The 27,628-nt window shown below is 49.9% G+C and overlaps 10 protein-coding genes across 22 annotated transcripts; 5 read left to right on the forward strand and 5 right to left on the reverse strand.

Annotated features, from left to right (window-relative positions):
• Positions 1-75: 75 nt before the first annotated feature.
• On the forward strand, positions 76-1,913 carry FOIG_02568 (uncharacterized protein). The gene has a single exon (XM_031199889.1). The coding sequence runs from the start codon at positions 527-529 to the stop codon at positions 1,871-1,873; it is 1,347 nt and encodes a 448-aa protein (XP_031069657.1). The 5' UTR covers positions 76-526; the 3' UTR covers positions 1,874-1,913.
• Positions 1,914-3,358: 1,445 nt separating this feature from the next.
• On the forward strand, positions 3,359-5,286 carry FOIG_02569 (uncharacterized protein). Its single transcript, XM_031199890.1, has one exon. The coding sequence runs from the start codon at positions 3,497-3,499 to the stop codon at positions 5,126-5,128; it is 1,632 nt and encodes a 543-aa protein (XP_031069658.1). The 5' UTR covers positions 3,359-3,496; the 3' UTR covers positions 5,129-5,286.
• A 76-nt stretch (positions 5,287-5,362) lies between these two features.
• Positions 5,363-7,034, reverse strand: FOIG_02570 (uncharacterized protein; the record flags this gene model as incomplete). The annotated part of the gene is made up of 4 exons (XM_031199891.1): positions 5,363-5,574; positions 5,623-6,598; positions 6,648-6,839; positions 6,886-7,034. 4 exons carry the CDS (start codon positions 7,032-7,034, stop codon positions 5,371-5,373), a joined length of 1,521 nt encoding a protein of 506 aa, XP_031069659.1. The 3' UTR covers positions 5,363-5,370.
• A 655-nt stretch (positions 7,035-7,689) lies between these two features.
• FOIG_02571 (alpha-N-arabinofuranosidase C) lies at positions 7,690-11,217 on the forward strand. Its single transcript, XM_031199892.1, has 7 exons — positions 7,690-7,927; positions 7,984-8,178; positions 8,232-8,344; positions 8,392-8,406; positions 8,453-8,541; positions 8,591-8,888; positions 8,941-11,217. The coding sequence occupies exons 1-7, from the start codon at positions 7,821-7,823 to the stop codon at positions 9,645-9,647; spliced, it is 1,524 nt and encodes a 507-aa protein (XP_031069660.1). The 5' UTR covers positions 7,690-7,820; the 3' UTR covers positions 9,648-11,217.
• FOIG_02572 (uncharacterized protein) lies at positions 9,014-11,247 on the reverse strand. The gene is made up of 2 exons (XM_031199893.1): positions 10,887-11,247; positions 9,014-10,843 (listed from the first exon to the last, which is right to left on the reverse strand). The coding sequence occupies exons 1-2, from the start codon at positions 11,129-11,131 to the stop codon at positions 9,838-9,840; spliced, it is 1,251 nt and encodes a 416-aa protein (XP_031069661.1). The 5' UTR covers positions 11,132-11,247; the 3' UTR covers positions 9,014-9,837.
• A 96-nt stretch (positions 11,248-11,343) lies between these two features.
• FOIG_02573 (uncharacterized protein) lies at positions 11,344-13,127 on the reverse strand. Its single transcript, XM_031199894.1, has 2 exons — positions 12,860-13,127; positions 11,344-12,800 (listed from the first exon to the last, which is right to left on the reverse strand). Exons 1-2 carry the CDS (start codon positions 13,064-13,066, stop codon positions 11,418-11,420), a joined length of 1,590 nt encoding a protein of 529 aa, XP_031069662.1. The 5' UTR covers positions 13,067-13,127; the 3' UTR covers positions 11,344-11,417.
• Positions 13,128-13,660: 533 nt separating this feature from the next.
• FOIG_02574 (uncharacterized protein) lies at positions 13,661-16,173 on the forward strand. 2 transcript variants are annotated; one of them, XM_031199895.1, is made up of 3 exons: positions 13,661-14,080; positions 14,130-14,881; positions 14,925-16,173. In XM_031199895.1, exons 1-3 carry the CDS (start codon positions 14,074-14,076, stop codon positions 16,059-16,061), a joined length of 1,896 nt encoding a protein of 631 aa, XP_031069663.1. In that variant the 5' UTR covers positions 13,661-14,073; the 3' UTR covers positions 16,062-16,173. The 2 variants fall into 2 exon arrangements, with proteins under 2 accessions (XP_031069663.1, XP_031069664.1); XM_031199896.1 differs by having other exon boundaries at positions 14,080-14,881.
• On the reverse strand, positions 16,137-20,488 carry FOIG_02575 (uncharacterized protein). Of its 12 annotated transcripts, none has more exons than XM_031199907.1 (3): positions 20,050-20,483; positions 19,629-19,983; positions 16,137-19,493 (listed from the first exon to the last, which is right to left on the reverse strand). In XM_031199907.1, the coding sequence occupies exon 3, from the start codon at positions 19,029-19,031 to the stop codon at positions 16,350-16,352; it is 2,682 nt and encodes an 893-aa protein (XP_031069673.1). In that variant the 5' UTR covers positions 19,032-19,493; positions 19,629-19,983; positions 20,050-20,483; the 3' UTR covers positions 16,137-16,349. The 12 variants fall into 12 exon arrangements, with proteins under 12 accessions (XP_031069673.1, XP_031069672.1, XP_031069676.1 ...); XM_031199906.1 differs by having other exon boundaries at positions 19,629-19,714; positions 19,762-20,483; XM_031199908.1 differs by having other exon boundaries at positions 16,154-19,493; positions 20,155-20,481.
• A 3,079-nt stretch (positions 20,489-23,567) lies between these two features.
• FOIG_02576 (uncharacterized protein) lies at positions 23,568-25,368 on the forward strand. The gene has a single exon (XM_031199909.1). It carries the CDS (start codon positions 23,602-23,604, stop codon positions 25,210-25,212), a length of 1,611 nt encoding a protein of 536 aa, XP_031069677.1. The 5' UTR covers positions 23,568-23,601; the 3' UTR covers positions 25,213-25,368.
• FOIG_02577 (peroxidase) lies at positions 25,335-27,126 on the reverse strand. The gene is made up of 2 exons (XM_031199910.1): positions 26,297-27,126; positions 25,335-26,243 (listed from the first exon to the last, which is right to left on the reverse strand). Exons 1-2 carry the CDS (start codon positions 26,635-26,637, stop codon positions 25,901-25,903), a joined length of 684 nt encoding a protein of 227 aa, XP_031069678.1. The 5' UTR covers positions 26,638-27,126; the 3' UTR covers positions 25,335-25,900.
• Positions 27,127-27,628: the final 502 nt, after the last annotated feature.

Genomic DNA, 27,628 nt, shown 5'->3' on the forward strand with positions numbered 1-27,628 from the left:
GGGCCTTGGAAGAGGTCGCTGGGTGTGGAGAGAGTCAGATGGCATGTTTCAGGTTGTTCTACAACAGATGACATTGTTGTTTTCTGCGTGTTTCCCAAGTGCTGAAGGATGATAAGATAAGATGTTATTCTGATCCCGGTAAAAGATTTGTCCCATTTCACTTCATCCGTGTTAGTCGTTACCCATGATCATTAGCACGGCAGATTCCACTAAGGCAAACGACGCTAGCTCCAGACTGCACGCCTAACACGGTTCAAAGCATTCAACTGATAGCGAAGTGAATTCACAAACCGATATAGATCCTCAAACCATGATCTGATGGTTTTCTTTACCTGTTTCAACTTGATTGGAAGTATTCGATACTGTCGGGTTGCTGGGGAAATAAAATTGGTGGCTGATTTATAAGGGCAGAATGCTGGAAGTTCTCTGACTCAGTTGGTACCGTTAGGCAGGTCTCATAAGAGAACTGACATCTATTAACTTAACTCTTCTCCAAAAAGATTGTCAGCACAATCGCGAGCGCGCAATGACTTTCGCGACGCGCCGGAGTCTCCGCCGCTCGCAGACCATCGACCATGATGAACTCGCCGATACAAAAATTGGGTTTATCGAGATGCTTCCCTCCACTCAGCCAAAGCGTCGGGGAAGACCGCCAAAGTCTTCAACATTATGCGGAAAGCTTCCTGGCTCCAAGCCTCGTGGACGGCCTCGCAGTACTGCCCCTCGCATAATGTCTGACAAACGCATCGCATTAACGCTGGGCTGGCGAATGCGAAAATTCACAATGGGAAAGCGAGTAGGCGATGCCGCTCGATCAGTATACCGTCTGTCGCGCCAGTGGCCATGGGACTTGGTCGCAGGCTTCGTCCCGAAGAAATGGGGCGTCGAGATTCTGGAGAGTTTGAGGAGGCTCTTTAGAATTATCCATCAAAACTTCACAGTACATGATCATCGGAACGACTTTCAGTTTGTCAAAGATTATCTGCGCGAATGTGCAATGAAGCATAGTCGACGGCGCCCACATTTGAAGAATAGCGATATCCGGGACGCGTGCGATTATTTCGCTGATGATAATCCTGCTAGACGCAATGTTATACGCACAAAAATGACACGATTGAAGTGCTCAATCAGCACGGTCGTGCCAGAAGACGAAGATGGATGGCAAGACTATAGAGGCTATGACTATTTTGACGACGACGATGATGATGAACATGTCGACATTGCTACTCCTACAAAGGGATCAAGAACACCCTCCTCACCTTCACTGAGCCCGAAGCGAGCACGAACGGCCGAGTCTACTGAACCACGCCCACAAAGCATCACAGACATCACCAATTCCTTACAATCATTGCACGCCCAAAAGCAAAAGGAGCTCGAAGCGGTAACCAATTCACTGGACGAGATTACAGCTTCAATCCAAGCAAAAGAAGCATCTCAAACAAATCACGTCAACGCAAAAATTGACAGACTATCCTCCGACGTGAAGGCCTACGAATCAGAACGGAAGAAGATCCTCAAAATTCGAAGATTCGTGGAACAGCAACACAAAGGCATGATGATGAAAGCAGATCATCTCCTACAGCAGTACACGTCGCGACTTGAAGAATACGACAAGTTAATTGCGCAGGCAAACGTTGATGTTTCGGAAGAGCTGGATCAGGTTGCGCGGAGGGATTTTGACTTGGAGGATGAGAAGAAGAGGCTGGAAGGACGTGTGAAGGAAGTTCTGGAGGAGGTTAGACATTGCAGTGTTATCGGGACGCTGATGAGGTTGGGTCCTGGCGGTATGGCGAAGTTATTGGGGAGACTGGAGGGGAATGGTGTTGAGTTGGTTGGGATGGCGGAGAGTATAATGAATGAGACTGAGGAATAGCATAACTGAATTTATGCTACTATGCTAATAATGCTGCGCATCTATTTATACGGTTGGTGAAGTTAATAAGGTAAGTTGTCTGTATTCGTCAAGGGATTAACGATTTGACTGACTGAGATCATAGAACTCTCTGAGTGCCGTGCTGGATCACGCCATGACAACCGGAGAGTGTATTATAGTCAGATGATCTGACAATCATGAAAAGCGTGCATTGGTGTACTGGAGCGAGTATTGTGTTCATATACTGGGACTTTCTCTTCTATATGGTTATGGTCAAGGGTTTATGTCTGTCTGTGTTTTGTTATGGAATGGAGCGAGCGTTGCAAGACCTCATGGCTGAAAAGCCAGCCGATACCACATGTGTTTTGGAAAATACCATTCTTAATTTCTCTGTCTTCTTATACTACTGAGCGTCTGCGTGTTGAGCTGTGAAGTAAAAATTGCTGCTGTTGTCAAGATCTGGGATAAGGTTCAGGCTCGGAACGTCTTATGAGGTTGACGATGTTTCATGGTGGTTGTGAAAGGAATGACGTAGCGACATTTGAGAAACTCGGAGGTTGAAACGTGTTTCAGATAGCCCGGAGAATTGCAGGTCAACTGTGATCATTTCTTGGCGGCCCTGTGGCTCAAAGGATTAAAGTGAAAGAGCAGAATACTTGAAAGCACACAGAACATCATGGAGCTTTGTGATTAGGTACCTAGGTATTGATAGATCCGGATTTTATACGAGCAATATTCCACTTCTTATGACTCCATCTCTAAAGGGCCCACCATTAGCTGCTTTGTTAAAGAGCTAGTTAGGTCTGGTTCGCCAGCTGCCCTAGGGTAGGCATCAACTCCACTGACTCCGCCAAGACAATAAAACATCATCTCCAAAAAGCAGACCAATTAATCGTCTCACATCCCAGTTCTTCTTCAACTGCGATGATAAGGCTGACCAAATACGTCAACACCCCTCATCTGCCTAAACTCCACTTATAGGCAGCTTATGATGCTCTGGAGTGGGGTAACCATAGCAAAATACCCCGTTCTGCTGCAATCAGCAAGGACCCAATGCAAGTTACTGGAATGGCTTTGACGGTACGAAGAGGCAAACCGTGGGCCACTGTTCTTGCTGTTGTAGGGACAGTCAGTGGTAGGGCACAGTGGCTGTTGATGCAGGTCCGTTGGTCAGCTGCATTAACGGTTGCCTCTTTGGATGGAACGGCAAATGGTGACAGAAACCTAAGTCTAGAGGATTATTAAAATACTTATATCAATTTAGAAAAGATTGATAAATCAAGTAGGCTTAGGCAAAACTTGATAAAATAAAGAGAACATATTCTAAATATTTACTTTTTTATTAATAAATTTTAATAAATTATCCTAAACTTGTAAGAGCTTTGACAAGCCTTAGGGTAGATCGGCGGTTTCTTTTGTCCCTCAGGGGACAGGCAGTTCACTTGTGATGCATTGCCTTATGCAGGTGAGACTGTTGGTCAAACGCCTACTTCAAAAGAGGCAGTGAATAAATGCGCCGAGCATGGAGTGAGTGCGTAAATGACGAAAAAGGCAGCCAGAGGAGATATATAGTCGCCCTCTTTTCCTCTCTTGACCTCAACCCCTTCTTTAGCATCATCCATCATGGCCGCCAACACCACGTCCACTAGCACAAAGAGCATCCTCGCCCTAGGCTCAGTGAGCAGCTTGGTGGAATCCCTCTTCCCTGGCGGCACAAGCCTTCCGTCCGTCGCATTCCTTCTTTACCTCACACCCTATCTCTTCCAAGCTGTTGGCAGCGCCGCAAAGTCACAGTTTATCTCGAGTGTTGAGATTAAAGCGCACGATGAGATTTTTAATTATGTCATGAGCTGGGTTGCGAGGCATAAGCTCTCGCGCAATAACCATCGCCTTCTTGCGTCGAGCACCCTGGATCATGAGCCCTTTTCGCTGATCCCGTCACCGAGTAATCAGGGTGATGGAGACGGGGACGATGTTGACGATGTTGACCCCACTGCTAGTCTTGATGAATTGAGGTCCAAGATTTCCCTGTATAATGCAAGGCCTTTGCATTGGACTCCCTCTGTGGGCACGCATTTCTTCATGTACGAGAATCGCCTCATCTCCTTCACAAGATCTGTTGAAAGCCAGGAATCGTCCCCGTTTTCGCGGCGCCCGGAGAAGATTGAGCTTTCATGCCTCGGTCGGAACGCTGATGTGCTTAAGCGCATTATCTACAACGCGCGCATCGAATACCTCGAGAAACAACGAGGCCGCACAAGCATCTATCGAGCCGTCAAGACATATGGGGATGAGCTCTCTTGGACAAAGTGTATGTCCAAGCCAACCCGGCCTATGTCGACTATTGCGCTCGACGAGACGATCAAGCAGAGCCTCATTAAAGATCTTTCGCGATACTTGAACCCTCGCACTAAGAATTGGTACGCCACGAGGGGTATTCCCTACCGACGAGGCTACCTCTTCTCAGGCCCGCCCGGCACAGGAAAGACTAGTTTGACACTTGCCGCTGCTGGTCTCATGGGTCTCAACATCTATATGATCAGTCTCAGCTCGCCTAACCTCTCGGAAGACAGTCTCGCAACGCTCTTCCGCGATTTGCCTCGGACCTGCCTCGTTTTGTTGGAGGATATAGATGCAGCGGGCCTGACCAACAAGCGCAAGAAGCAGGAGACCCAAGCGAACAACGGGCCGCCGAAGCCTATGCGTGAACCTATCTCTTTATCAGGCTTACTCAATGTTATTGACGGTGTAGGCGCACAGGAGGGTCGCGTCCTCGTCATGACATCTAATCACACCGAAAACATCGACCCGGCCCTGTTGCGCCCTGGAAGGGTCGATTTCTCTGTTGAATTCGGCCTCGCTTCTTCCGACACGATCACCCAGCTGTTTAGACTAATGTACGGAACCTCCCACGACGAGGTTGGGTCAATTGAACATGCTGTGACGACGGAAGCTTCGGAGAAGTCTGTGGATACAACAAAGTCCGTAGCTGCGTTGGCCGAGGAGTTCACAAGGCTAGTTCCCTCCCTGGTATTTAGTCCTGCGGCTATCCAGGGGTATTTACTTATGCACGAGGACCCGATTGGGGCTGTTGATGCCGCCGGGAAGTGGGTTGAGGAGCAACAGAGGTTGATGGAGAAGGCTAAGGATGATGTGATCGAGGTAGAGGAAGAGACTAAGCCGGGGACGCCTGATAGTACGGATGAAAAGACAAATGCGGAGGGCAAAGAGCCAGTGGTGACCAACGGGGCTTGAATCTTGAGATGTAGATATCGTCAGAATGGCTTCCCATTGACACTTGCCTATAATGCAAAGGTTGAGTCATAATATGATGATTCTTTTATAAACTTATAAGAACTTTACTCTAAACTTAGGATGTCTTTTAGTATCTTAGGTTAAAATTGTAAATTCTATTCTGACTTTATAAACTTCAGGTAAGCTTAGATCAAGACACACTATAAGCGTTGCCAGACTTTCGGCACCTGCTTGTAAGTCTTTTATTCTTGGTGCTCAAGCTCCTGCGTCTGCTCAGCCTTTTCAACGCGGCGCTCCAGATCCTGACCGGCGGCAAACTTTGCCTGATCCATAAGAGGAACGAACAAAGGCGCCTCCGTGAAGAGATATCGCATCTCCTCGAGAGGTCGGTTAGCGGTCTCGGGGAGAATGGCCCAGAAGTAGAGGGCGTTGGTAAAGTTGCAGACCTAATTCATCAGTATGTGTTACAGGTGAAATTGAGAAAGGGAACTTACAATGAAGAGGATGTACCATCTCCAGCCAATGCCGTGCTTGTCATCAAGAGCAACAGAGGTAGTCTGGCCGATCATGGTGTTGAAAGCGAAGGACATCATAGTAGCCAACGACACACCCTTAGCACGAGTCTTCATATCGAAGATCTCAGCGGGAATGATCCAAGACAAAGGACCACATGTAGCGCTGAAAGAGAAGTTGTAGATCCATGTGACGACGATGAAGCCCCATCCAGCTGCACCACCACCAGTGCTCTCGGATCCAGGAGGGAAACTAGCCAGAAGAACAGTTGCGATGATGAAGGTGATGCAGTTGAGAATGTTACCGCCGATCAGAGGCCAGCGACGTCCGGTTCTGTCAATGACGAGCATACAGATGAATTGAGCGACAAGGGCGATGACGGAGGAGATCATCTGGTATCGAAGGGTCTCGTCGCCCTTGATCCCGATCTTGGCGTAGATTTCCACAGAGTAGTACTGAATAGCGCTAACACCGGTCATTTGCGCAGCGACTTGCACAGAGATAGCAAGCCACAGACGTCGAAAGCACGACTTGTCGGTGAAGAGCTCACTGTAGCTCTTGGCAGAAGCCTCGTGCTCCATCGCAAGACGTTCCTGGATCTGATCAAACTCAGCGCGCACCCAGGTATCGTTAATATCTCCATGCGCGTGAAGTTTAGCGAGTGTTTGAAGCCCCTCGTCGGCACGGCCGTGGTCAATCAACCAACGAGGAGACTCGGGGAAGAAGAGGATCAAAGCGGCGAGAATTACGGCTGGGAGGTTCTGGATACCAAGGGGGATACGCCATTGGCCTGAGTTGTCGTCGCCGATGCCAGTGTATGTTCCGTAGCCGATGGCTGTGGCGACGAGGGCGCCGATGCCGAGCATGAATTGCTGGAGGGCTGTTACACGGCCTCGGATGTCAGGATGGCAGAGTTCTCCTTGGTAGACTGGGACGATCATGACGAGAAAACCGACACTGAGAGCGTTAGCTACAAGTGAATTTGTGGAATTGGGGAGAGACATACCCAAGACCAGCGAGACAGCGGCCCGCGTAGAGGTAGTTGATGTGATCAGCAGCAGTCTGAAGACTACCGCCCAGAATAAAGATCAAAGCACCGATCATGATTGTCCATTTTCGACCGAGGCGATCACCAGCATAACCAGCGAACATGGCACCAAAGAAAGCACCGCCCGTGAAGACAGACACAACCGCACCACTGCACTCATTAGCTTTGACTCTCACACAGCGACGAGTTAACGTACGTGGCATTAGGGTCATCGCCAAACTTGCTCTTGAAGTTCCCAGAGGCAATGACCTCGGCAATCACACCGAGATCATAACCATAGAGAAGCGAGCCAAGAGAGGCGAAGACTGAGACGAGGAACTGATACCACTTTGGTGGAAGAGCCATGATGCCGATGATGGTTTATTTACTGAACTGAGAGAGGATCTGGTGGTCTAGTGGTGTATTTATACATGTTATGTTGTAGCGCAAGGCATCATTGCAAGGGGTCGTTCCGAGTACCCGAGCGTCAAGAGGAACTTTAGAAAAGGATCATCGAGGCCCCAAAGCAAGTTTGAGTTGGGGACATCGAACGTGTTTTTTCCCATGGGGTGAGATAACTTTAGTTGGAAATATGGGGTCTGGAGGTGGAATACAGCGGGTCATTGCGGGAGAAATTGCCCATGGGGATTTGACGAGGAGCGAAGTTCCCAGTGGAGTTTACGACTTTCACCTGTCAACACCGGAGATTATAAACCTTGCGAACCCTTCCGATTGGAGCGCACAAGAAGTGCGGCTCTGTACCGCTACGCGTACCAGTTGATTCTATGACTGGTGCGCAAAGTTTTTGGTTCACTTACACGGGTTAGGCGAAGACTCTACAGTGGAGACCCTTCCGGACTTGGATCTCCCGGCCGAGAATAAAGTCCACGCTGCTGAGGTCTCGTGTTGCGGAGAAGACAAGCGCGCCAATTAGAGGGGGGGAAAGGTGGGTTAAGAAACGGTTTATACAGGGTTTAAACAAGCGCAGTGACATGTTGCGCCTGATGGTATTGTCCAAGATGAGGGGTTCGCCGTACTTGACCGTTAGTATGGAGATGGAAGAATCAGGCATAAATTGGTGACTTCTCTCTTCTCTAGTAACTCAAGTTTCGTAAATATTGTTGAGTTTATTTTGTAAAAAGTTCAGCAGAGATGGCTACGTTTACTCGCATTGCTGACGATGAGCGCCCCTCCATCTCGGTAGATCCCAGTGCCATCATCTCCAAGATCGAGGATAACATCTATGGAGGTTTCACAGAGTAAGTCCAGCCTCACCATCAGCTTACCTTATAAACCACACCCTGACGTATTACAGGCACATGGGTCGCTGCATCTACGGCGGCATCTACGACCCCGGAAATCCCCTGTCCGATGAGAATGGTTTCCGAAAGGATGTCATTGAGGCCTTCAAGGAGCTCAACTGCCCTGTTGTGAGATATCCAGGCGGTAACTTTGTTGCTACGTATCATTGGCTTGACGGTGTTGGTCCCAGGGAGAAGAGACCTGCTAGGTGAGTGCCTCTTTTTATGAGGAATTGAGTGAGTGAGAGAACTGACGGAATAGACCTGAACTTGCGTGGATCGGTACAGAGACGAATGAGTTTGGCACAGATGAGTTTCTCAAGTGGTGTGAGGTTGTAGGCACTGAGCCTTACTTTGCTCTCAACTTTGGAACTGGTAAGTCTCATATCCCCCACAAAGAAACACAAACTAACTGAGTTTAGGTACTCTTGATGAAGGTCAGTCTAGCCATCACCTCTCAACATCAAATACTGACTTTCTTAGCCCTCGCATGGGTCGAGTACTGCAACTCCGACAGACCAACATACTACGCCAACCTCCGCCGTCAAAACGGCCGCGAGAAACCCTATAACGTACCCCATCCACTCTCCCCTATTTCTCCCCCATCACTAACACTCTCAGGTCAAATACTGGGCCCTCGGAAACGAAATGTACGGACCCTGGCAAGTCGGCCAAATGACAAAGGAAGACTACGCCAAGAAAGCCTACCAATGGGCCAAAGCCATCAAGCTCCTCGATCCCAACGTCGAGCTCATTCTCTGCGGCGAAACAGGCCACAGCTCTTGGGACGCGTATGTCATCAAGGAGTGTATCAAGTTTGACATTCACGGCTTGGGCGGAAGTACGACTGCCAGTCTTATTGATCAGCACAGTATTCACATTTACACTGCTAGTGAGGATCACTACAAGAACGCTACTGGTAAGTTCTCCTCCTCAGGGTTGAGATGGCAGGGGTACTGATGAATGCGTAGCCCCCCGTTCTGCTGAGCGTGCCATCGAGATCACAGCCGGTCTCATCGACCTCGCTCGCATCGAGAACAAAGTGCCCCCCAGCGTCCGCCGTCAAAAGATCTGCTTCGACGAGTGGAACGTATGGGATCCCGTCCGCGCCCCCGGCGAAGAAGGCGCCGAAGAGAAATACAACCTCTCCGATGCCCTCGCCGTAGCAATCTGGCTCAACGTCTTTGTCCGCCAATCCAAGCACATGGGCATGGCCAACATCGCTCAAAGCGTAAACGTTATCTCTCCCCTTATGACCACAAAGGACGGTCTTCTCAAGCAACCAACATGGTGGTCTTTACTGCTGTACAGCAAGTACATGCGCGGATCTACCATCGCTGTTAATGTTCGCGCTGGTGAATACCAGGGCCCTACGCATCCGGAGTGGATTCGCGGTGCCATTGAGACGCCGTGGTTGGATGTTAGTGCTGCGCTTGATAAGGATGGTGTTGTCAACCTTGCTGTTGTGAATATCCATGAGGAGAAGGACTTTGAGACGGAGCTAAGGGGCTTGACGGGTGGTAAGGAGGTTGAGGTTCATACTGTCAGTGGAAAGGACGTCAAGGTTGTCAACACTGCTGAGAAGGAGGAGGTTGGTATCAAGGAGTCCAAGTGGAATGGCGAGGGCTTGTTCACGTTCCCCAAGCACTCGTTTACTCTGCTGCGCTGGAAGCTGTAGACCTGGATAGATCAAACGACTTGGTTATAGAACAATAGAAATGGAAATATCTGATCAAGGTTCAACATTCTCCTGATTCATTACTCGTTTCTGGTTCTGTCCCTTGCCATATACCAGCTATCAATCCAACCTGTGCTTGAAACCCAGTAACCCGTTACTCCATCATCCCAAGAAAACGCTCATAAACCTCCTATCCCGCAAGTAATTCATCAGCAAACTCCCCAACCCTCTCCCCCAACTGATCCAAAACCCCTTCCTCCACCCAAAAATGTCCCGCTGTCTCAATCTCCGTCCCTTTAAACTGCGACCCCATCTTCCCTTCCATCTTCGCCTTCCAACTTCTAAACTTCCCCACAGGTGCAAACCCATCCTCATCTCCAAAGATCACAAGTGACGGATTTCGCACCAGTTTTTCTTCAGCCGCTACATCCTGCGGATCTTTGTTCTTTACCAATGCCGAAGGGAGTAGCGACATGGTCGCCAGATGTGTGACCACGCCTTGGGGAGGTGAGATCATGAGGTAAGCAGGTCGCGGCATGGTGAGATCCGTAATACGAGGGAGATGCTCTCCCGGCTCAGGCGGTACGACAGCCGTAGGTGGGTTCTGCGAAACGTTTCTCGAATGTCTTCCAGCTCTCGCCTTGGCGATAAAATCGTGAACACCCTTTCTAAACCTCTCATCATCCAGCGAAAAACTCCTCCTTGCACTAGAATGACTTCGTCGTGGGCTCCCGCCCTCATCGCCCCCAATTCTTACACCACGCTTACTCCTCCCCCGCGCTGACCCCTCCATCATTGCGGCACGGGCACTCGCAAGCACAATATTCTGCTGCTCAGCAAGATGCGCAGCTCGAAGTCGAACTTCTGCGGCGTCGGAGCCTGCGATGGGTGATATGAACGGTTGGAGAATTGCGTCGAGGGGTGGTATTTGCGTTACGATCATCCCGCCGTAGGAGTAACCCCCCATGAGCAAGATGGGCCGTGGTCGAGGCGCTGAAGTGACAGCTGCGTCTAGACTAATCGGTGCTTCTAACCTTGTCGGTGTCGAGGGTTCGCTGTGGAGGGTATTATCGATATGCGGTCGGAAGGGATCGAGGTCGTGAACGTAGTGTAGAACAAAAGCGACAACGGTGGCATAATCGTCTCGTTCGGGTTTCGCAGTCCATGAAGTCCGTCCCGCAGATCCATGTGCACCTCTACACAATCAGCTCAAGTCCCCCATCCCTATAAATCACCTACCGAAAGTTAAAGGTCCCTACCAAGAACCCCTTTCGTAGTAACTGCGCAGCTGCCCCTCCAACCACAGGATCATCATAGCATCCTCCCATGGGCGCATAAGGATGAGCCACGACAGCGGCATGTTTCAGCCATGTTGGAGCTTTTGGGTTCGCAGACAGCGAGAGCGGGTGGTAGATTCGGCAGTCGAGGGTTAGACCGTCGTGGATACTGGGGAGGGTTAGTGTGAGTGTTGGTTCTGGAAGCATTTTGGTCGTGTCATGACATGGTGAGAGGGTTCAATTGGGTTTGGAGAAGCAAGAACTGGGAAAGATTGGGATGACATGGGATTGTGTAAGATAAGCCGTCGTTACGTCAAGAGCTGGCGCACAGACGGGGAAAACAGCCGAGATCCGGGATAATCACAAGTAAAAATAGCACGCCTCAACCACGTGGCTTACATTTCAATATCATAACGACAGTCAACTGGGAATACAAAACAGAAAACATACTATTAATGCTCATATATAGGCATCTTCTATATCGAATCTAATCTCATTGGGCCTTCTTCTCTCCCGAATCCTTTGCCCTCTGTCTCCTCCTCTTGACCCACCCTCTAAGCTCATTAATAAGTCCCATAACCAATGGAACACCCACTGGTCCCAGCAACGGTAGATACACCGCAATCTTATGCTCGTCAGGGAAATACAACTGCCCAACCATACTCTTCTCAAAGAACGCCCGCTCTGCCTCTTCCTCTGCGATTCTAGCGTGCAAGAGTCCAGAAGGGGCGCCTAAGCTAGCGCATGCTTGCTGAAGATGCTCCATTGTTGATGCGACTCCATCGGCGACGCTATGAGGAATTGAGATTGAGGGGAGCGCGAGGGACAGACGAGCGAGAGAGCCGAGGGTTGATGAGGCACGGAGGAGGAGATCTGCTGAGCGGATGCGGGAGAGCGTGGATAGTCGCAATGGGAGGGAGCCCGATTGAGGTGTACCCAAGAGTGACAACAAATGTCCAGTGAATGTGAGCATTGGCTGCTTGAGTGTTTCACTAGATACATGTGTCGTTGTCTCGGGGAGCGAAAGAAGGTATACACTGCCCCATTGAGGAAACATCCACGACTGTGACGTTTCTGTCTCCGAATCAAGGCCAATTTTCTGGTCGCCGATGTAGATAACAAAGTTGACGGTCGGAGCGCCTGCAATTGAAGGAGACAGAGGCCATTCAGCAGCATTGATGAAAGACGCAAGGTCCTCCTTACTCAACACCTGCGATTGAGCACCGGGTGTCGCATACAGCTGCACCTGAGTATCAATCGTAAAGTTATGGATTGGTCCCAGCACATCAAGCATTGGCTTCATGTACTCCTCAATCGCCTTCTCAATGTCCCATGTGCTCGGTGCTGCGCCGGCTGTGAATAGGGAGAAGGTAAGATGGTATGTTGGCGAGTATCGTAGGGATCGTGTAGTTCGCTTTGACAACCTATCGATGACCTCGGGGGTCAAGCCCTGAGGTTTAGCATCGGGGGCTGAGGAAGTCGATAGGAGGTATGAAATGATGGATTGTTCTTCGGAGAATGTCGATTGTAGCTCGTTTGCGATGTATGTAGCGAGTGCGGAAGACGACGACGATGCGGAGGGGATCGCGTTGGAGGGATATGCGATATTGAGAACAGCCGAGTCGGGATCTAATGTAGCAGAATTGCTCTCGCCAGGCGCAAGTTGGATCGTAAGGGCGACATGGGAATCATCATCGGCGGCGGGTGATGGTGAGGCGCCCCCCTTAGGGGCAAGTTGAAGACGTAGATGATGTCCAGAGAAGTCGTTATGGTCGTCAAGAGCATGCTGCGTCAATCGCACAAGATTCTGCGCCTCATTCTCCTGCAGCGCATCCGCTTTCACTGAGATCTGAAGAGGAAACACAGGACGACAAGCCTACCCCTTCATCAGCACCACGTACCAACACCATATCACCATCCCAGGTTTCTGCTCACCTTTCCCTCAGCCCATTGCATCATCCCATCAAGCGGAAGATTCGCTCGGTAAATTGTAGTCGTCTTCCACCATATCGGTACACCCAAGCACAGCACTATCAACCAAAAGGAGACGACGATGCGGGTTCTCCTGTAAATGTCGGATGGTTTCTCGGGAGGCGGTGCGGACGGCGCCGCGGAAGTGTCTTTGACGTCGCCGGGCGCCATTATGCCGTTCTGATTGAAAGGTTGAGGCGGGGATAGTGAAGAGGCTCTTATCAGAGCTCCCTGTCAATTTGGATCGATGCGTGGAGGGATGGGGAGCTTAGCTACACGACATCACGATATCACGTGAGGTCGGGGAGTCTAAGGCCCGATGCCGATGATCTGCTCCGTCTAGCTCATCCAAGCTTGTAGTTGGACGTCTTGCTCTTGAATTGATTATTCATTTCACGTCTTCACGACTCTCCTGAAGATTAGTTTCTATTCTATAAGTAATTGAAAGTTCGAAAAGCCAGCTGGATTTGTTACGTTCAGCGTTGGAGCCAAATATTTTACCTCGAGATTCAACCTTTACAAGGCTGTAAGCCCCTAACGCTGTCTATGTAAAGTGTAACCTTACCTACCAAATCGAACGAAGTTTAGCTTAAACAGAAGAACGAACTCTATTCTTCTACCAACCGCTCTAGCCGTTCTGTTCACTGTGATCGATCAACTGCCCTCCAGCGCCGATCCAACACATCAATCCCTGCAAAGGCCGTGCTGACTGCATCTAACAACGGGCGCTATCGTCAACAGATCGCCAGGAACCATTAACGATCCATAATCCCAATTCCATCTTTTACTACATCCTCCGATATCTCAACTTCCCCAGATCCTCCCCGCATCAACTTGCTACGCCTCATTTTCAGCCGAGGCATCACAATCACCTGTTTGAAGCATACAACATCACTTACAACAAGGTTGCAGAGATCTAGTTCAAATGGGGCAATTGTCTCGTCGTGGAGTGCCAGCTGAGCTGCTTGGTACCCTTGGCGAAAACCATAGCAATTATGAACCAACAGACACAATGCCAAGCAGTTTATAGCGTTTATAACGTTTATATAAACTCTCGGTCGTCGGGGCTTTAGTGGAGTTGCGCTGTCGTCACCGTCTTATCGCTATCAGACCATCGACCCACGTCAACGACTTTGACCCTTTCTTCAACACCAACTCTTTCTTTTGCATAAACAACAATGCCTCGTAAGTAGCCTTGACACTTTGCAATTTGGAGCGCAAACTAACTGTTTAGTCCCTCTTTCAATAACCGCCCCCGCAATCGCGGCATCGCTAGCATACTTCAACGCCCGGTCCTCAACATGGTACGACCTCTTCCTCCTGCGCTGCGTAACCATCGCCGCATCACGAATGTACTATCGCGAATGGACCGACCGCCTCAACCTATACTACCTCCTCGAAAACATAGCCACTAATTCCTCAACCTCTGATCGCGCATTACTTATATTCGAGGGAAAACGGCTTTCGTATAAAGATGTTTACGAACAGGTGCTGAAGTATGGACAGTGGCTTAAGAACGAGGGTGTCAAGAAAGGTGATATTGTTGCGCTCGACTTTCAAAACTCGGATTCTTATATCTTTGTATGGCTTGGTCTTTGGAGTATTGGTGCGAAGCCGGCGTTTTTGAACTATAACCTCTCTGGAGCTTCGCTGGTTCATTGCTTAAAGGCTGCTACGACGAAGTTGTGCATCGTGGATCCTAATGTCGAGGAGAATGTTGGACAAGATGTTCGTGATCAGCTGAAGGACATTCGCTTCATTGTTCATACTCCTGAAGTTGAAGCGCAAATCGCTGCGACAGAGGGTGTTCGCGCGCCGGACTCCGATCGATCCGAGAAGAGTCTTTCAAGCATGGCTATTCTCATTTATACCTCTGGAACGACTGGTATGCCCAAAGCAGCCATTGTATCCTGGGGAAAGTTGATCGTTGCTGGTTCAATGTCCGAACAACTCCTTGACCGATCAAAAGGCGACACCATGTACTCCGTAAGCCCTCCCCTCTTCTTCTCAAACCAAGCTAACCGTCCAGTCAATGCCCCTATATCACTCCTCCGCGACAATCTTCTCCTTCAGCGCAACTCTCCTCTCAGGAAGCACCCAAGCCCTAGGCCGCAAATTCTCAACCAAGACTTTCTGGAATGAAGTTCGCGACTCAGGCGCAACATCAATCCTCTACGTCGGCGAGACTCTGCGGTACTTGCTTGCTGCACCACCACAGCACGATCCTGAAACAGGCGAATGTCTCGACAAGAAGCACAATGTCAAAGTAGCTTTTGGAAACGGGTTAAGACCAGACATCTGGAACGAATTCAAAGAACGTTTCGGCGTCGAAGGAATCTGCGAGTTCTACGCTGCCACAGAAGGAACATTTGCGACCTTCAACCTCAGCAAAAATGACTACGCCGCCGGCGCAATCGGTCGTAATGGCTGGGTATACAATCTAATCATGAGCTTCTCCGTCGCTTTGGTAGAGGTGGATTGGGAAACCGATCTCCCCAAGCGCAATCCCAGTACAGGGCGCTGCTATAAAGCTCGTACCGGCGAACCAGGCGAAATGCTCTTCCGTCTACCGTCAGGAAACCCATTTGGTCGCTTCCAAGGCTACTACAACAATCGCGCAGCTACAGAAGCAAAAGTTCTTCGCGATGTGTTTAGTAAAGGCGATACGTGGTTTCGAACAGGCGATGTAGTCAGATGGGATAGCGATGGACGGATATACTTCCACGATCGTATAGGCGATACATTCCGCTGGAAGGGCGAGAACGTTTCCACCGCCGAAGTAAGCGATGCACTGTGTAAACATCCCTCCGTCAAAGAAGCAAACGTCTACGGTGTTTCACTTCCCCATCACGACGGAAGAGCAGGTTGTGCAGCAGTCCATTTATCTTCTGATCCTACCGCAGAGGTAATGCTGGATATAGCTGCTCATGTGCGCGCTGAGTTGCCCAAGTACGCGAGACCGCTGTTCTTGAGAACTATGAGCGAACTTGGCGGTGGACAGATCACGGGGACTATGAAGCAGCAGAAACATGCGCTGCGGGAGGCAGGTGTCGATCCAACTGGTGATAAGAGTCTTGGGGAGATTTATTGGCTTAAGGGTGAGAGTTATGTGCCCTTTACGGAGAAAGATTGGGGAGAGATTCAGGGTGGAAAGGTGAAGCTGTAAGTTGCATATAGATCGGATACCCATTGCATAGTTCATTAGCATGATTTAAAGTATCTTTGTACAGAACGAATCATATGAGTGAGAATCGAAGTTTGGTGAAATGTTTAACAAATGAACTCATGAGACGTGATGATAATGCTATTTACTATGAAGTGCTATGTCCATCAATGCTTCATATACGCTCCTACAAAATCCACCTCTTCTACAGATCGTGACTGGGTTCATTACATGTCACAATATTTTCGCCGAGTCCATCCCTAACCCGCTTCATAAATCGCCGTGATCAGCTCATGATCCTGCTATTCCTAGACCAACACGCTGTTGGCCTTGTCCACCTGTGTAGCTTGGTCCCATGCCGTTTCCACCAGCTGCTGTGCCTGTTCGTTCTCTCATCCTCCTACCCTCCATCAAGCCTCGAAGACCTCGCTTCTGTAGGCCAATTACACTGCTTAGTTCACCGTTCCACACAAAGTTGTCGCGTTCACTGCCACCAATCTCCGAGGAACTCCACTCTGATCCGCTCTGGCTTGTTGTAGCAGATAGCTCATCGCTGGAGGGTCGGCTCAGTTGTTGCACATTGGTGTTGAGCGTCAGGCCCTCAGTACGAGTCTGAAGATCCGATGAGAAGCTGTCGCCAGGCGTATGTCCCAGAGAAAAGTCAGAAGTGGCAGTAGGCGAGCCCACAGGATCAAGAGTTCCAACAAAGAAATTAGGGTTGAGTGATCCATCAATGCCTCGGCCACCACCAGCCGCCATGGCAGTCGCATTGAAAACAGCTGCAGCATTGCGGCTGTCGAGCAAAGCGTGAAGTCGCTCAACTACAGCCTCCAATAGTCCATCAATACGGTATGGACGGGCGATCTGGAGTAGCGAGCAAAGAATCTGTGGGGTGCAAAGAGGAGATGTCGGTGGTGGTAGAGAGCTCGTGTAGAGGAAGTGAAGCAGCGCCTGGATCGTGAGGTATGTGTGTGGAAGGTAAAGACATCTCGGTCGTGAGTTTGGTGGTAGTGAGTGAGGTGTAGGCGCCGCGTTAATGTTCGTCGGGTTAGCCTCATGGCCCATCGCGCCTGTGGTAAAACTTGAAGCTGCAGTGCTTGAAGGGGCACCAGAAGAGCTCAGTGATGAGCCAACAGTGCTAATCATGGAGGATGAGCTGTCTGCCACCCTCGAGTTTGGTGTGATTGTGATAGCCGACGCGCGTAAGGGGTTGCTTGAGAGACCAGATCTAAGGGTGATGGCATCGCTCCCATCTTGTGTCGCCGTTCCCTCTCGCAGAAGCTGCACGAAATAAGGTCCCCAGCGTCGTCCGACGATTCTCGAGTTGACTGGAATGCGCTCGCCACCAATGCACAGAATATCCATATCGGCAAGTTCGCGCATGGCGAATGACTTCTCGCCGAGCTCCTCGCTCGCCCTTGAGTGATATCGTCCGCCCGCCGTATATCCAGCTTTGCGCGCCAAACTCAGACCAGGCCCAGCATAAGGGCTGCTGGCTGAGATGAAACCTGAAAGCGGACTTGTCTTGCGGGGATTGTCGTAAAAGCCAAATGCTTCCAGCTCGACCATGCACACATTGGAAAAGTTGATACGTCGATGATTATAGTCATCAACGAGACTCCTTTTCCTGTTGCCTAAGATCACAAACGTGTTTCGGCGGTTCCATAAAACTCCACGATTCCAACTGCCCTGGCTGAATACGCTTCCTCCAGCATCAATCCGGCTCCATGTCAGGGTGCGTAGATCCAGAGCCCAGAGCGCATACTCTTGTCGAGATGAGGTAAGGTACGTGCCGCTGACGACGAAATGGGTATCGATAACTCCGCCATTTGGGAATCGCAGTCCTGGTGGTGAGTAGTTGCCTGACATTGGTCTCTCGGTGAGAGTACCGTCCGGTGCCCGGATTTGCAGCTCGAGCTTTACGTCCAAGAAGTTGTAATTACAGTAAATCAACATCGAAGCCCCTGGTTCCCGAGCTTCTTGGCTGATACCTCCATCATGGCGTTGCATACCGTTCGATTGTCGTCGGCCGAGTTTGGAAGCCACTGCAGGCGGAAGAGGGGCGGTCACACTCCTATATGCGCCCCAGCTTCTGTCCAAAGGCTGCGTTGAGGTCCATTTCAGGCTTCGCAAATTGAAGACGCTGATCTGCTCAATGTAGTTGTTCCTGCCATCCTGTCCACCAACAATGACCATTTCTGCACCACCTGAACCATCAATATTAATGCCGATTCGGCCCTCGTTAGGGTTGCCGGTTGAAGGATTATGTTGTAGAGCAGAAAGAGGAGCGCGGTGCGAAGAAAAGGTGGCAGACGAAGGAAGAATACAGGCGCAATGGGCGTAGCGGCCCTGAGGAGGGTCTTGTGTCGGAATAAAGGTCCAGGCTCTGGTATTGACGTCGTAGATGTAGATATCAGACATGACAGTGATTTCGGGTTGCTGTTGGTCACCACCAGGAGGTTGGTTAGGGGCAGGTGACATGCCACCGTAACAAACCATTTTGGTGTCACCCAAGGCGCACATGGAGTGAAAGTATCGAGGTGGTGGAACGTCGCCTGTTGTTTCCAGCTTCGTCCAGTGTCGACGAATCAGATCCAACTCGTACATATCCGATGTTAGAGGAGCAGGTCGACTTCTAGACAGGATCCGGCCTCCAAACACATAGAGCTTGTCGCCCAGAATGGTAGTTGTAGCTCCGACTAGGGCATGGGGCTCACGTCCAGTCGTTCGGTGAACATTGCACATGAGGCCAGACAGATGTGTTGAAGGGCCATTGGAAGGCCCGCCTACAGGGGTTGCCCGCTGAGCGACATTCGGCGATGGACCAGCAGAAGCTGATCCAGTACCTCTAGCTTTCAGGCCATCGCTTTGCTCTTGCGAGTCATATCTGGAGGCACTCGACACACTGCTCATGCTATTATTGGCTTCGTGGGCGCCATATGGGTGCTGGGGTGGCGCAGAGGTAGACTCCATGGTGTTTGATCGGCTCTCAAAGAAGCTCTCTGTCTTTGGGGGCGGTGTCGGTAGTGGTGAAGTCGAAGGTGACGGATCGAAGAATTTCGGTGAAGGAATCTCCCCCTCTGGCACACTAGGTAGATTGGGGGAGGTCGAATCTTGGGGATGTATAGATTCTTGGTACGGCGGCGACCGTGGTAGAGGCTTCGACAGACTATACTGGAGGGTCAAGTTTCGAGCATGCTGAGGAGGTGCTTCGCTTGCGGGGGGTGCACTCGAGGTGGAGGAATGAGCGGAGTGTAGACTACCAGATGAGCTCTTTAAGTGCAACCGTGAAGGACTTCTCGAGAGCTTGACTGAAGGTAGCTTTCGAATTCCTCGATAAACGCCAGCAAGAAGATCGGGGGTATATCGGCCGGTCGGCTTTTCGTCGTTAACGAGATCGGGGAAACGAGAAGGAGGTTCGTCGCCTGCTGAATCCTGACGGATTGTTAGTTCTGGAGAATCAACCATGATGCTTTGCTTGAGGATCGTGAATAGCGAAACATGAGGCGGTTGAACTGCAACAGTTTGCGACGGCGGGGAGGAGTAAAGGAGCTTGAACAAAGGGCTGACCAAATAGGAAGTAGAAGCAGCAGCAGTCGAGGACCCAGGCCGCAGAAGACGGGAGCCAAGGCAATGGAAACGCCCGAGACGTTGCGCTGGAGATCGTGAGTTCGATCCGGTGAGAAGAGAACAGGGGCGTCACCGCCAAAGACTGGGTCCCGAGGTCACTTCACGACAGGGCCAGGCCAGAAGGACAGGGCCAGGGAGGGGATTGCGAGGAGCCGGACGCTGATCAGAAAACGTGGAAGGACTGAAGCGTTCGTCAAGGTCACGTCAATGAGATACAAGGAGCACTAAACGAGGAGAGTAGCGGGCGGGCGGATAGAGTCGTGGCGGTTGTTGGTCGCGGGGGAAGAGGCTCCGTCTGGAGACAGGACCGAGATGGTCAACCAAACGAGGACAAGAACGACAGGGACGGGGCGGGACGGACAAGACAAGACAAGGGCAGGGCCACGCGGTGGAGGCAGGGAAGACGAAAAGGCCAAAGGATATCCGTAGAGGAGGAGACGATGGAGACGGAAGATGGCGTACGTACTGTAGATGCTGGAAAGCCAAGGCTAGGTCGTTAATTTCGTGTGAGTCGCAAGGAGAGAGAGAAATCTGGTGATGTACGGATAGGGAAGCGGTAGGGTTCAGGAGGTTGGAGAAACAGAACGGTCCAGTCCAGAATCAGAAGCCGTAAACGTAACCGTAACCGTAACCAAGTCACCTGCAGATATGCAATGCAAGGCGAGCAGTGAGTGGCACGCACCACACACGGCACAGTATCTATGGTCTCTCTTTTTTTCTCCTTGGTGACTGGGCCGACATATGCCAGGGACAAAGGCCCTGAAGTCGTGATGAAGGGATTGAACCAATGCAGTGTCAAGGTCAAGGTGGAAAAGACTGGAGGTGACCAGGGGACATTTGGCAGCTGAGTGCACGGACACCAAAAGTTAAGGAGAGGGGTTCAAAAAAGATAGTGAGTAGCCTATAGAGTGATTGATATAACGCTGCGAATAGAGCACAGCATATAATACTTGGCAGACACACATATTCTGTTTCGTATCTTTGAACTGTATACACGTAGTGTTTCTATGTTTGTTTGATGCTCAATTTCTGTGTCTGCAGCCTTTGCAATGTCTCCTCATCTCGGAATGGTCCCCTACAAAATGGATGCGGATCCATGGGATGGGCTGTCGACAGTTGTCAACTTGGGCCAAAGTTTATTAGCTCCTGGCACAGGCTTGGTTTCGGATACAGGGGACACGACAAAGCTTCTGGAACCGAATCCTTGAGAACGAGATCGACTATGACGACAAAGGGGTTTCGATGGAGATGTTTCAGATAGACCACGTTAAAAACTTCCGCGGAGATATTTCATTTTTTACCTTTCGGGAGAATTTGTCTCTTTTCTTTCTGTTGATGGATATTCAGGAGTCGAGGTAACATGACATTCTGCTCAAGCGCTTCGAGTTGGGACGAACCAACCAATGACACCCTGCGCACACGCGACTGCATAATCGACCCAACTGCGGCACATTTACAAGCGAATCGCCCAACACAACCCTCCTCCACTGTCCTGGGCCTTTGCTGACTGAGCACTAATGGAGACACAAACACGAACACGCGGCTCGGGGGAAGAACTAGGATCGACATAATGAATGCCTGGTAATAATAACAGGCACATGTTATTACTATAGGCCCGGGTCTTATAGAAACGGCTTGTCATCGCTTCATCCTTAATGTTACAAATCATCGTAAAGGAGAATTATGGTCAAGGGTCATTCTGAACCATCACCTCGGTCCCTTCTAACCACGTTAGTTGACGGGGCCCCCTAAAAAAATAACTGACAGCGCCTAGAAGGCTAGTGGAAGGAGCTGGGCTTTTTAGCGACATGGGGTCCCCTGTTTTGAACCCAGATAGCTGGGTTCGTGGAATGTCATCACCAACCAACATGAGCAAGGAGACAACTTGTCTAGCTTGTTCATAAATTTTCAATTGCGCATAAAACCAAGGGATGAATCATTATGATTTGGCTAGTCCCAAAGTCCAAACGACAGGGAGATTTTCTGCCTAAGATCCATCCAGGATTGAGTTTCCTCTAACGTTAGATGGGGCGAAGCAAAAACCACAAAGTTTCCTTCAAAGCTGAGTTTATTATTGTCGACATGTATCCGAAGCTTTCCCAATCTTTATGCCTTGCTGTATTTCTTTGCCGGTACCATAGTTGGCGATGTGAGGGATTTTTACTCCCTCACTGAACTTCGAGAAGGATCTCTCGTGCCTTGCATTGGTGCTCAATCCAATCGTGTGAGGCAACATACCCATATACCAAAAGCCGGTGAATGACAACATGAGGAGTCATAATTGGTACAGTTGAAATTAACCAACGTTCTCGGGCCGTAGATTCAGATAGAGTTGAATGCGGGGACACAAGAGTGCGGCATTCCAACGGCGTCCGCTGAGGATATTCTGGGCTGGTGATTAGTGATCCACCAGCTGTGAAGTCGTTGACAATCATCGCGAAACCCGCCTCTCCTTACTAACATATCACTAAGGCCCGTGCCTTCGTCCACCGTCTTCTCGCAATATTACCCCTTCAGACGACTCGGCTCTTTTCTTCAGTGGTTATAGCAACCACATGGCTTTTAATGATGGATATGGTGATACCAATGCTAGATGCAGACGGAACGGCATGTCACCAGCGGGACCTTGACTCGAAGACTTTGAGTCTCCCCATAGATCATCATAACGCTGCCGCCATGACGGATCTTCCCATGTCCGAAGGTTAATTTTCCAGGTCTAACCCAAGGCACCAGATCCGAATGTGTGGAGATATTCGTCGGGTCAGTGGCTGGTCCACAATGTACCAGACACATTCGACAAGAGGAAACGAACTAACTATTGTTTGCTACAATAGTTAGTTTCAGTATCCAATATCCTAGATCCATAATGTGTGTTATGTGACTCGAGTGAGGTAGTTGTGGCTGCTTATGCCACGCTATTATGATCAAGCAAGATGACAAGGATACAACACGAACTGACTCTCACATATTTCTATACATACGATACAGAATCTTTGTAGAAACTTGAAGCACTGCATATTGTGGACCAACGTAGAAGCGGAGGTTTTCGCCCGCTAATGATTTGTCCTTCAAAGCTCTGAGCTGTCTCTTGGAGGTGGCCATCAAGAGTTTCACCTTGCCGTCTTCAACAAATGGGCTTGTTCATCATAGCAGAACAGTTCTCCTACTCTTAAGGTAACTTCCTGGAAGCCAATAGACCTATTACGGAGCAGTTCAGCCAACATCGATATACCAAGACGTTATAGCCACGAATAATAACTAAGAGCATCGACTAGGTTGGGTCTTATCGGGTGTTGATCACAAGCTCGTCGAAGTAAGCCTGCTATATAGCATGAATTTGATATCCCTTCATACAATCGAATGCTTCTTCCCTTTGCATGGTCATCAATGTATAAGTTACTGTTACTTGGATGATTGAAGATCTTCATTCTCGTGAGTGATGCTCATCAGCGGCACAACGAAGCTCCGAGTCAGCTGTGGCTTTCTCAGCTCTGGATCCAAGTCTCATTCTTGTAGATCAATCTCTGGCTATAACTCATACAAATATTGGTGCCCCACGCCAGGATGCGATATGAAATAGTAAACAAAACTTGCTAAGTTGTCGCAGCAAACATGATATCTGACAGCTCAGGCAGCTCCAGGTTAGCTCGGGCCATACCTAGCAATTGAGCAAACAAGTTCACGAGGCAACTGCATTGAAATCTTATGCTCTCGTCAACAAGAAGCTGGTGATATTCCGATATTTAGTGGTCGCGATGCTATCCAAGGTACCTACCATGATGAGCTTCGTAGTTGCTGTGTTATCAAAGTGCATGTTGTCCCACCTTCCAATTACGACACTGGCTCCCGTATAATGTGGTCTCACTCAGTTCTCCAACCCCGCACTCATAACCAACACCACCGTCATCACAAAATGCCCGTATCAAAGGAAATAGTCCAAGATATCCTAAAGGCGATCCCAGCCCGCATCCGCGGTCCAGGCGGCGCCGTTGCCGTTCTCTCAGATGGAGCCCTCGTTGATCAGCGCGTCTGGGGTTACGCCGACTTCAACCGCAGAATTCCCATGACGGATGATACCCTAATTCCTATATGCTCGATCTCAAAGCAGATGCTCTGTGGACTAGTTGCAGATCTGGAAAAGAATCCCACGCCGAAGTTGGCGGAGAAGGGAGATGTGAAGACGCAGTTCGAGGAGAAGTTGAAAGAGATTCTTCCAGAGCTTGCCAAGACTGGGGAGTTGAAGATTGATCATTTGTGCAACAATCGATCTGGCATTCGCGACTATTGGGCTATTACTTTACTCTGGGGTGCGAAGCCTGAGGATCCTTACTCGATTGCTGAGCATAATGAGAAGGTGTTGAAGACGATCAAGTCGACGCATTTCACACCCGGAACGGAGTACTCTTACTGCAACACCAACTTCAACATCGTAGCGCGAGTCGTCGAAGCTACTACTGGAGAATCACTCTCAGATCTCCTCAATGCACGCATCTTTGGGCCGGCTGGTATGAAGACTGCTCAGCTTGGTGCAGACACGGCGAAACTTCCACCGCCTTGCGTTGGATATGAAGGTGATGAGGACCGAGGTTATATTCCTGCTGAGAACCGCATCGAGTGGGCTGGCGATGCAGGTATCATCGCTTCGCTCGGCGATATGATCGCTTACGAGTCGTTCCTGGATCGTAGCCTGTTCGATCCTAACAGCTGGTACCGCGCAATCTTCAAGCCTACGTCTTTCACAGACGGAGTTCCTTCGATATACTCCCAAGGCCTTGGTCATAGTCAATACGGCAGTGTTTCTGGAATCGGTCACGGTGGTGCTCTTCGTGGTTTCAGGCTTTATCGGGCTCATGTACCAGAAGAGCGTCTTTCAGTTGTGGCCATGTTCAACCATGAAGCTGATGCAGCAACACTTGTCGAACATATCATCCAGACTACTTTGGCTCTTCAAAAGCCTCCGCCGCCTACGCTTGTTGATGCATCGCCTGCTTGGCCGGGTATCTATCTTGACGATGGCACTCAATTGGCTGTCACGATCAAGAATGGTAAAAAGGGACAGATCGTGGTTAATTATGCCAACTACGCTGAGCCCGTCAATCTGACGGACCCTGAACGCGGTGAATCTCGTGCAATGGTAGCCGTCGTCGACGGCGACAACCTTCGCATTCACCGTCTGAAGGAGAACAGAACCCTGAACGCAAAGCGCCTCAAGATTGGCGATACACCCGTCGACAACTCAGCTTTCACAGGAGACTTTTACTCTGAAGAAATTGGCTCCATATTCCACTGTGTTGACCAGGGTGGACTCATGTTTGGCACGTTTGAGGGATTCTTGGGTCATAGTCCAGCTCAGTTCATGAGATATCTTGGAGGGGATGTCTGGGCCCTTGCGAACCCAAGAGGTATGGATGCAAAGCCGCCTGGGGATTGGACGCTCGTCTTCCATAGGGATGAGAAGGGTGCTGTTGTTGGTGTGACGATCGGATGTTGGCTGGCAAGGAAGATTGAGTTTGTGAAGAAGTGAGCTTGAAGCGCTGGGGCGGAAAGATGGAATAGAGCCTGGTTCGAGTTGGTGATCCTAGCATAGTACAACGAGACAGCGCTTCCGTTTGCGGCAGATACACGAGTTCATATACCTTTAAACTAAGAATAAACCGACAGATCTGTAAGCATACCAGCATTTCTTGTGCATTGGCTTGTTGAGCTATAGTTCATGCGTATGGTAATCTTGTGTACGCAGGGTAATTAGGACCGTGGTTTCAAAGCTGAAGATACGAAGCCTAGACACCACTTCGAAAGATACATGCTAGATGAACAATCGCTTTCTTGAAGTCATGATCCTCAGCCCGGCTTTCTTGCTCCGCCGAGGTTATAATGGATTCACACAAGCTTGTGTGGACCCTGAAAGCTTAACGCCGGTATCGGTGACCGATGGCCCGAAACCCCGCGATCAGAAATAACCTAGTCGCATGAGGGACGTGTCAACAATAAACAGAGGTTCTCATGACTTCTCGGGCACTTATTCATATAGTTTGATCATTTCTTCATTTATTTCATCTCAGAGCTATCACAAATGGCTCAAATCTAGACTAATCTATTCCGGACCAGTCGTTCCATCACAAGACCTCAATCTCATGGTGTACTAATCCCCGTCCTTTTTGCGCCCATCTGCAAAGGTATCATAATATTAAACCGCTTTTTTCGCAACTAATTTACTGAGGGGGAAGAACCTTCTCCTTGGCGAGAGGAGTGAATCGGAGGTAAGGCTTGACGATGCGGAACTCGGGGAAGAGGGTCTTGGCCTCCTCGTTCTTGACCGAGGGGTGGACGATGACGTCCTCACCGGGGACCCAGTTGATAGGGGTGGTGATGCGGTACTTGTCGCCGGTCTGGAGGGAGTCGATGACGCGGAGAACCTCGGCGGCGTTGCGGCCGGTGGAGGCGGGGTAGGAGAAGATGGTGCGGATGGTCTTCTTGGGGTCGATGATGAAGACGGATCGGATGGTGAAGGCGATGCCCTTCTCATCTACGTTGGTAGCATCCTGCTGGTCGATCCTGAACACCATTAGCTTATAAACCCAACCATGATATGTATAAAGAAGACTCACATGTCGTAGAGGAGAGAAACCTGGCGCTGCTTGTCGCCAATGATGGGGAACTCGACGTTGCCGCCGGTAACCTCACCAATATCCTTGATCCATCCCTCGTGGGACTCAATAGTGTTGGCAGAGAGACCAATCAGCTTGACACCACGCTTGGTGAACTCAGGCTGAAGCTTGGCAAAGGCACCGAGCTCAGTGGTGCAGACGGGAGTGTAGTCCTCAGGGTGAGAGAAGAGAATGACCCAGTTGTCGCCGATGAACTCGTGGAAGTCAATCTTGCCCTTTGTGGTCTCGGCCTGGAAGTTGGGGGCGGTAGAGCCCAGACGAAGGGGAGCGGGAGCAGACATTTTTGAGTAGATTTGTTGTGAGTGATGAGAAGAAAAATGAAGAGGAGAAGGTGTTTTGAGGGAGGGAGGGGTGGAGAGGGGGATTATATAGGGCGATGTGGTTTCTTGGGGAGAGCTTGGCTTGCACCTTGTTGGAGCGGAGGTGTTAGGTTAGTGGCAGATTGGAAGAGGCTTGCGTTATTAAGCTAAGATGACGATCTGGATTTTTGGCCCGGGCAATTTGAATACGCCACGAGGGTAGTGATATTGGTGATTGGAAAGCCAAGCTTGGGGGGGTTCGGATGTTGGTGTTGGCGTTGCAACGGTAACCCCTCAGACCCTGAACATTCCATTCCTCATGCGTACGAATGCATCCTCTTTTCGAGTAACTAACACATATTTACCTCTTTTGACTGTATCATTATTTAGTTACTCAAGCTACAGTATCCCAGTCACAATATCTCTAACCCTCTTAATGAAGTTCTAAAGGCCCATCATGACAACCCCGCCAAAAAAAGGAAGCATCGCGATACAGATACAGCACCCCTCACTAAAAAGGGTGTCCCCCCACCATAATCAGCCCCTCACTTGACCCCAGAGGGGCAAGGCTCGCAATTGCGTGCTGTGTGTGTGTGGTGATTGGTTGGGACTGGCGCATTGTGCCATCGGGCGCGGCAATGCTGCCATCGAGCTGTTCCTGACGCAATTGCTCGTCATGAAGAGGCGATGGGCCGGGGGGGATTGCGGAGGAAGAGGTTCGGAAGTCGGGGTTTGCTTTGAAGGATCAGTTAAGCTTTGTTGTTGACTGTGGAGCATGGATTCATTGAGTTGCGTAAGTTGAGGCATTACGAAAGAGATGAGGTTTACATATTATATAGTATCTTGAGGTGAAGTTACTTCATTGATTGAGCAATGAAATGGCGGTGTTGCGGTTCATCGCTGAATGGAACAAACCCCGCCTGTCAACCCATCTTCACAAGACGCCATGACAGCCAAGTCTTATCACACAACC

The sequence above is a fragment of the Fusarium odoratissimum genome, assembly GCF_000260195.1.
Source record: "Fusarium odoratissimum NRRL 54006 unplaced genomic scaffold supercont1.3, whole genome shotgun sequence".
Taxonomy (NCBI): Eukaryota; Fungi; Ascomycota; class Sordariomycetes; order Hypocreales; family Nectriaceae; genus Fusarium; species Fusarium odoratissimum.

What these genes read in the sequence shown, in the direction of transcription:
- FOIG_02568 (XM_031199889.1), top strand. Translation starts at nt 527, where the DNA reads ATGACTTTCGCGACGCGCCGGAGTCTCCGCCGCTCGCAGACCATCGAC.
- FOIG_02569 (XM_031199890.1), top strand. Translation starts at nt 3,497, where the DNA reads ATGGCCGCCAACACCACGTCCACTAGCACAAAGAGCATCCTCGCCCTA.
- FOIG_02571 (XM_031199892.1), top strand. Translation starts at nt 7,821, where the DNA reads ATGGCTACGTTTACTCGCATTGCTGACGATGAGCGCCCCTCCATCTCG. An exon ending in GCCGCGAGAAACCCTATAAC is followed by an intron (nt 8,542 to 8,590) that starts GTACCCCATCCA and finishes TAACACTCTCAG; the next exon opens with GTCAAATACTGGGCCCTCGG. An exon ending in TCACTACAAGAACGCTACTG is followed by an intron (nt 8,889 to 8,940) that starts GTAAGTTCTCCT and finishes ATGAATGCGTAG; the next exon opens with CCCCCCGTTCTGCTGAGCGT.
- FOIG_02572 (XM_031199893.1), bottom strand. Translation starts at nt 11,131, where the DNA reads ATGCTTCCAGAACCAACACTCACACTAACCCTCCCCAGTATCCACGAC. An exon ending in GTAGGGACCTTTAACTTTCG is followed by an intron (nt 10,844 to 10,886) that starts GTAGGTGATTTA and finishes CTGATTGTGTAG; the next exon opens with AGGTGCACATGGATCTGCGG.
- FOIG_02573 (XM_031199894.1), bottom strand. Translation starts at nt 13,066, where the DNA reads ATGGCGCCCGGCGACGTCAAAGACACTTCCGCGGCGCCGTCCGCACCG. An exon ending in TGCAATGGGCTGAGGGAAAG is followed by an intron (nt 12,801 to 12,859) that starts GTGAGCAGAAAC and finishes ATGAAGGGGTAG; the next exon opens with GCTTGTCGTCCTGTGTTTCC.
- FOIG_02574 (XM_031199895.1), top strand. An exon ending in AAGGCGACACCATGTACTCC is followed by an intron (nt 14,882 to 14,924) that starts GTAAGCCCTCCC and finishes CTAACCGTCCAG; the next exon opens with TCAATGCCCCTATATCACTC.
- FOIG_02575 (XM_031199901.1), bottom strand. Translation starts at nt 19,526, where the DNA reads ATGGTTGATTCTCCAGAACTAACAATCCGTCAGGATTCAGCAGGCGAC.
- FOIG_02576 (XM_031199909.1), top strand. Translation starts at nt 23,602, where the DNA reads ATGCCCGTATCAAAGGAAATAGTCCAAGATATCCTAAAGGCGATCCCA.
- FOIG_02577 (XM_031199910.1), bottom strand. Translation starts at nt 26,637, where the DNA reads ATGTCTGCTCCCGCTCCCCTTCGTCTGGGCTCTACCGCCCCCAACTTC. An exon ending in GTTTCTCTCCTCTACGACAT is followed by an intron (nt 26,244 to 26,296) that starts GTGAGTCTTCTT and finishes AATGGTGTTCAG; the next exon opens with GATCGACCAGCAGGATGCTA.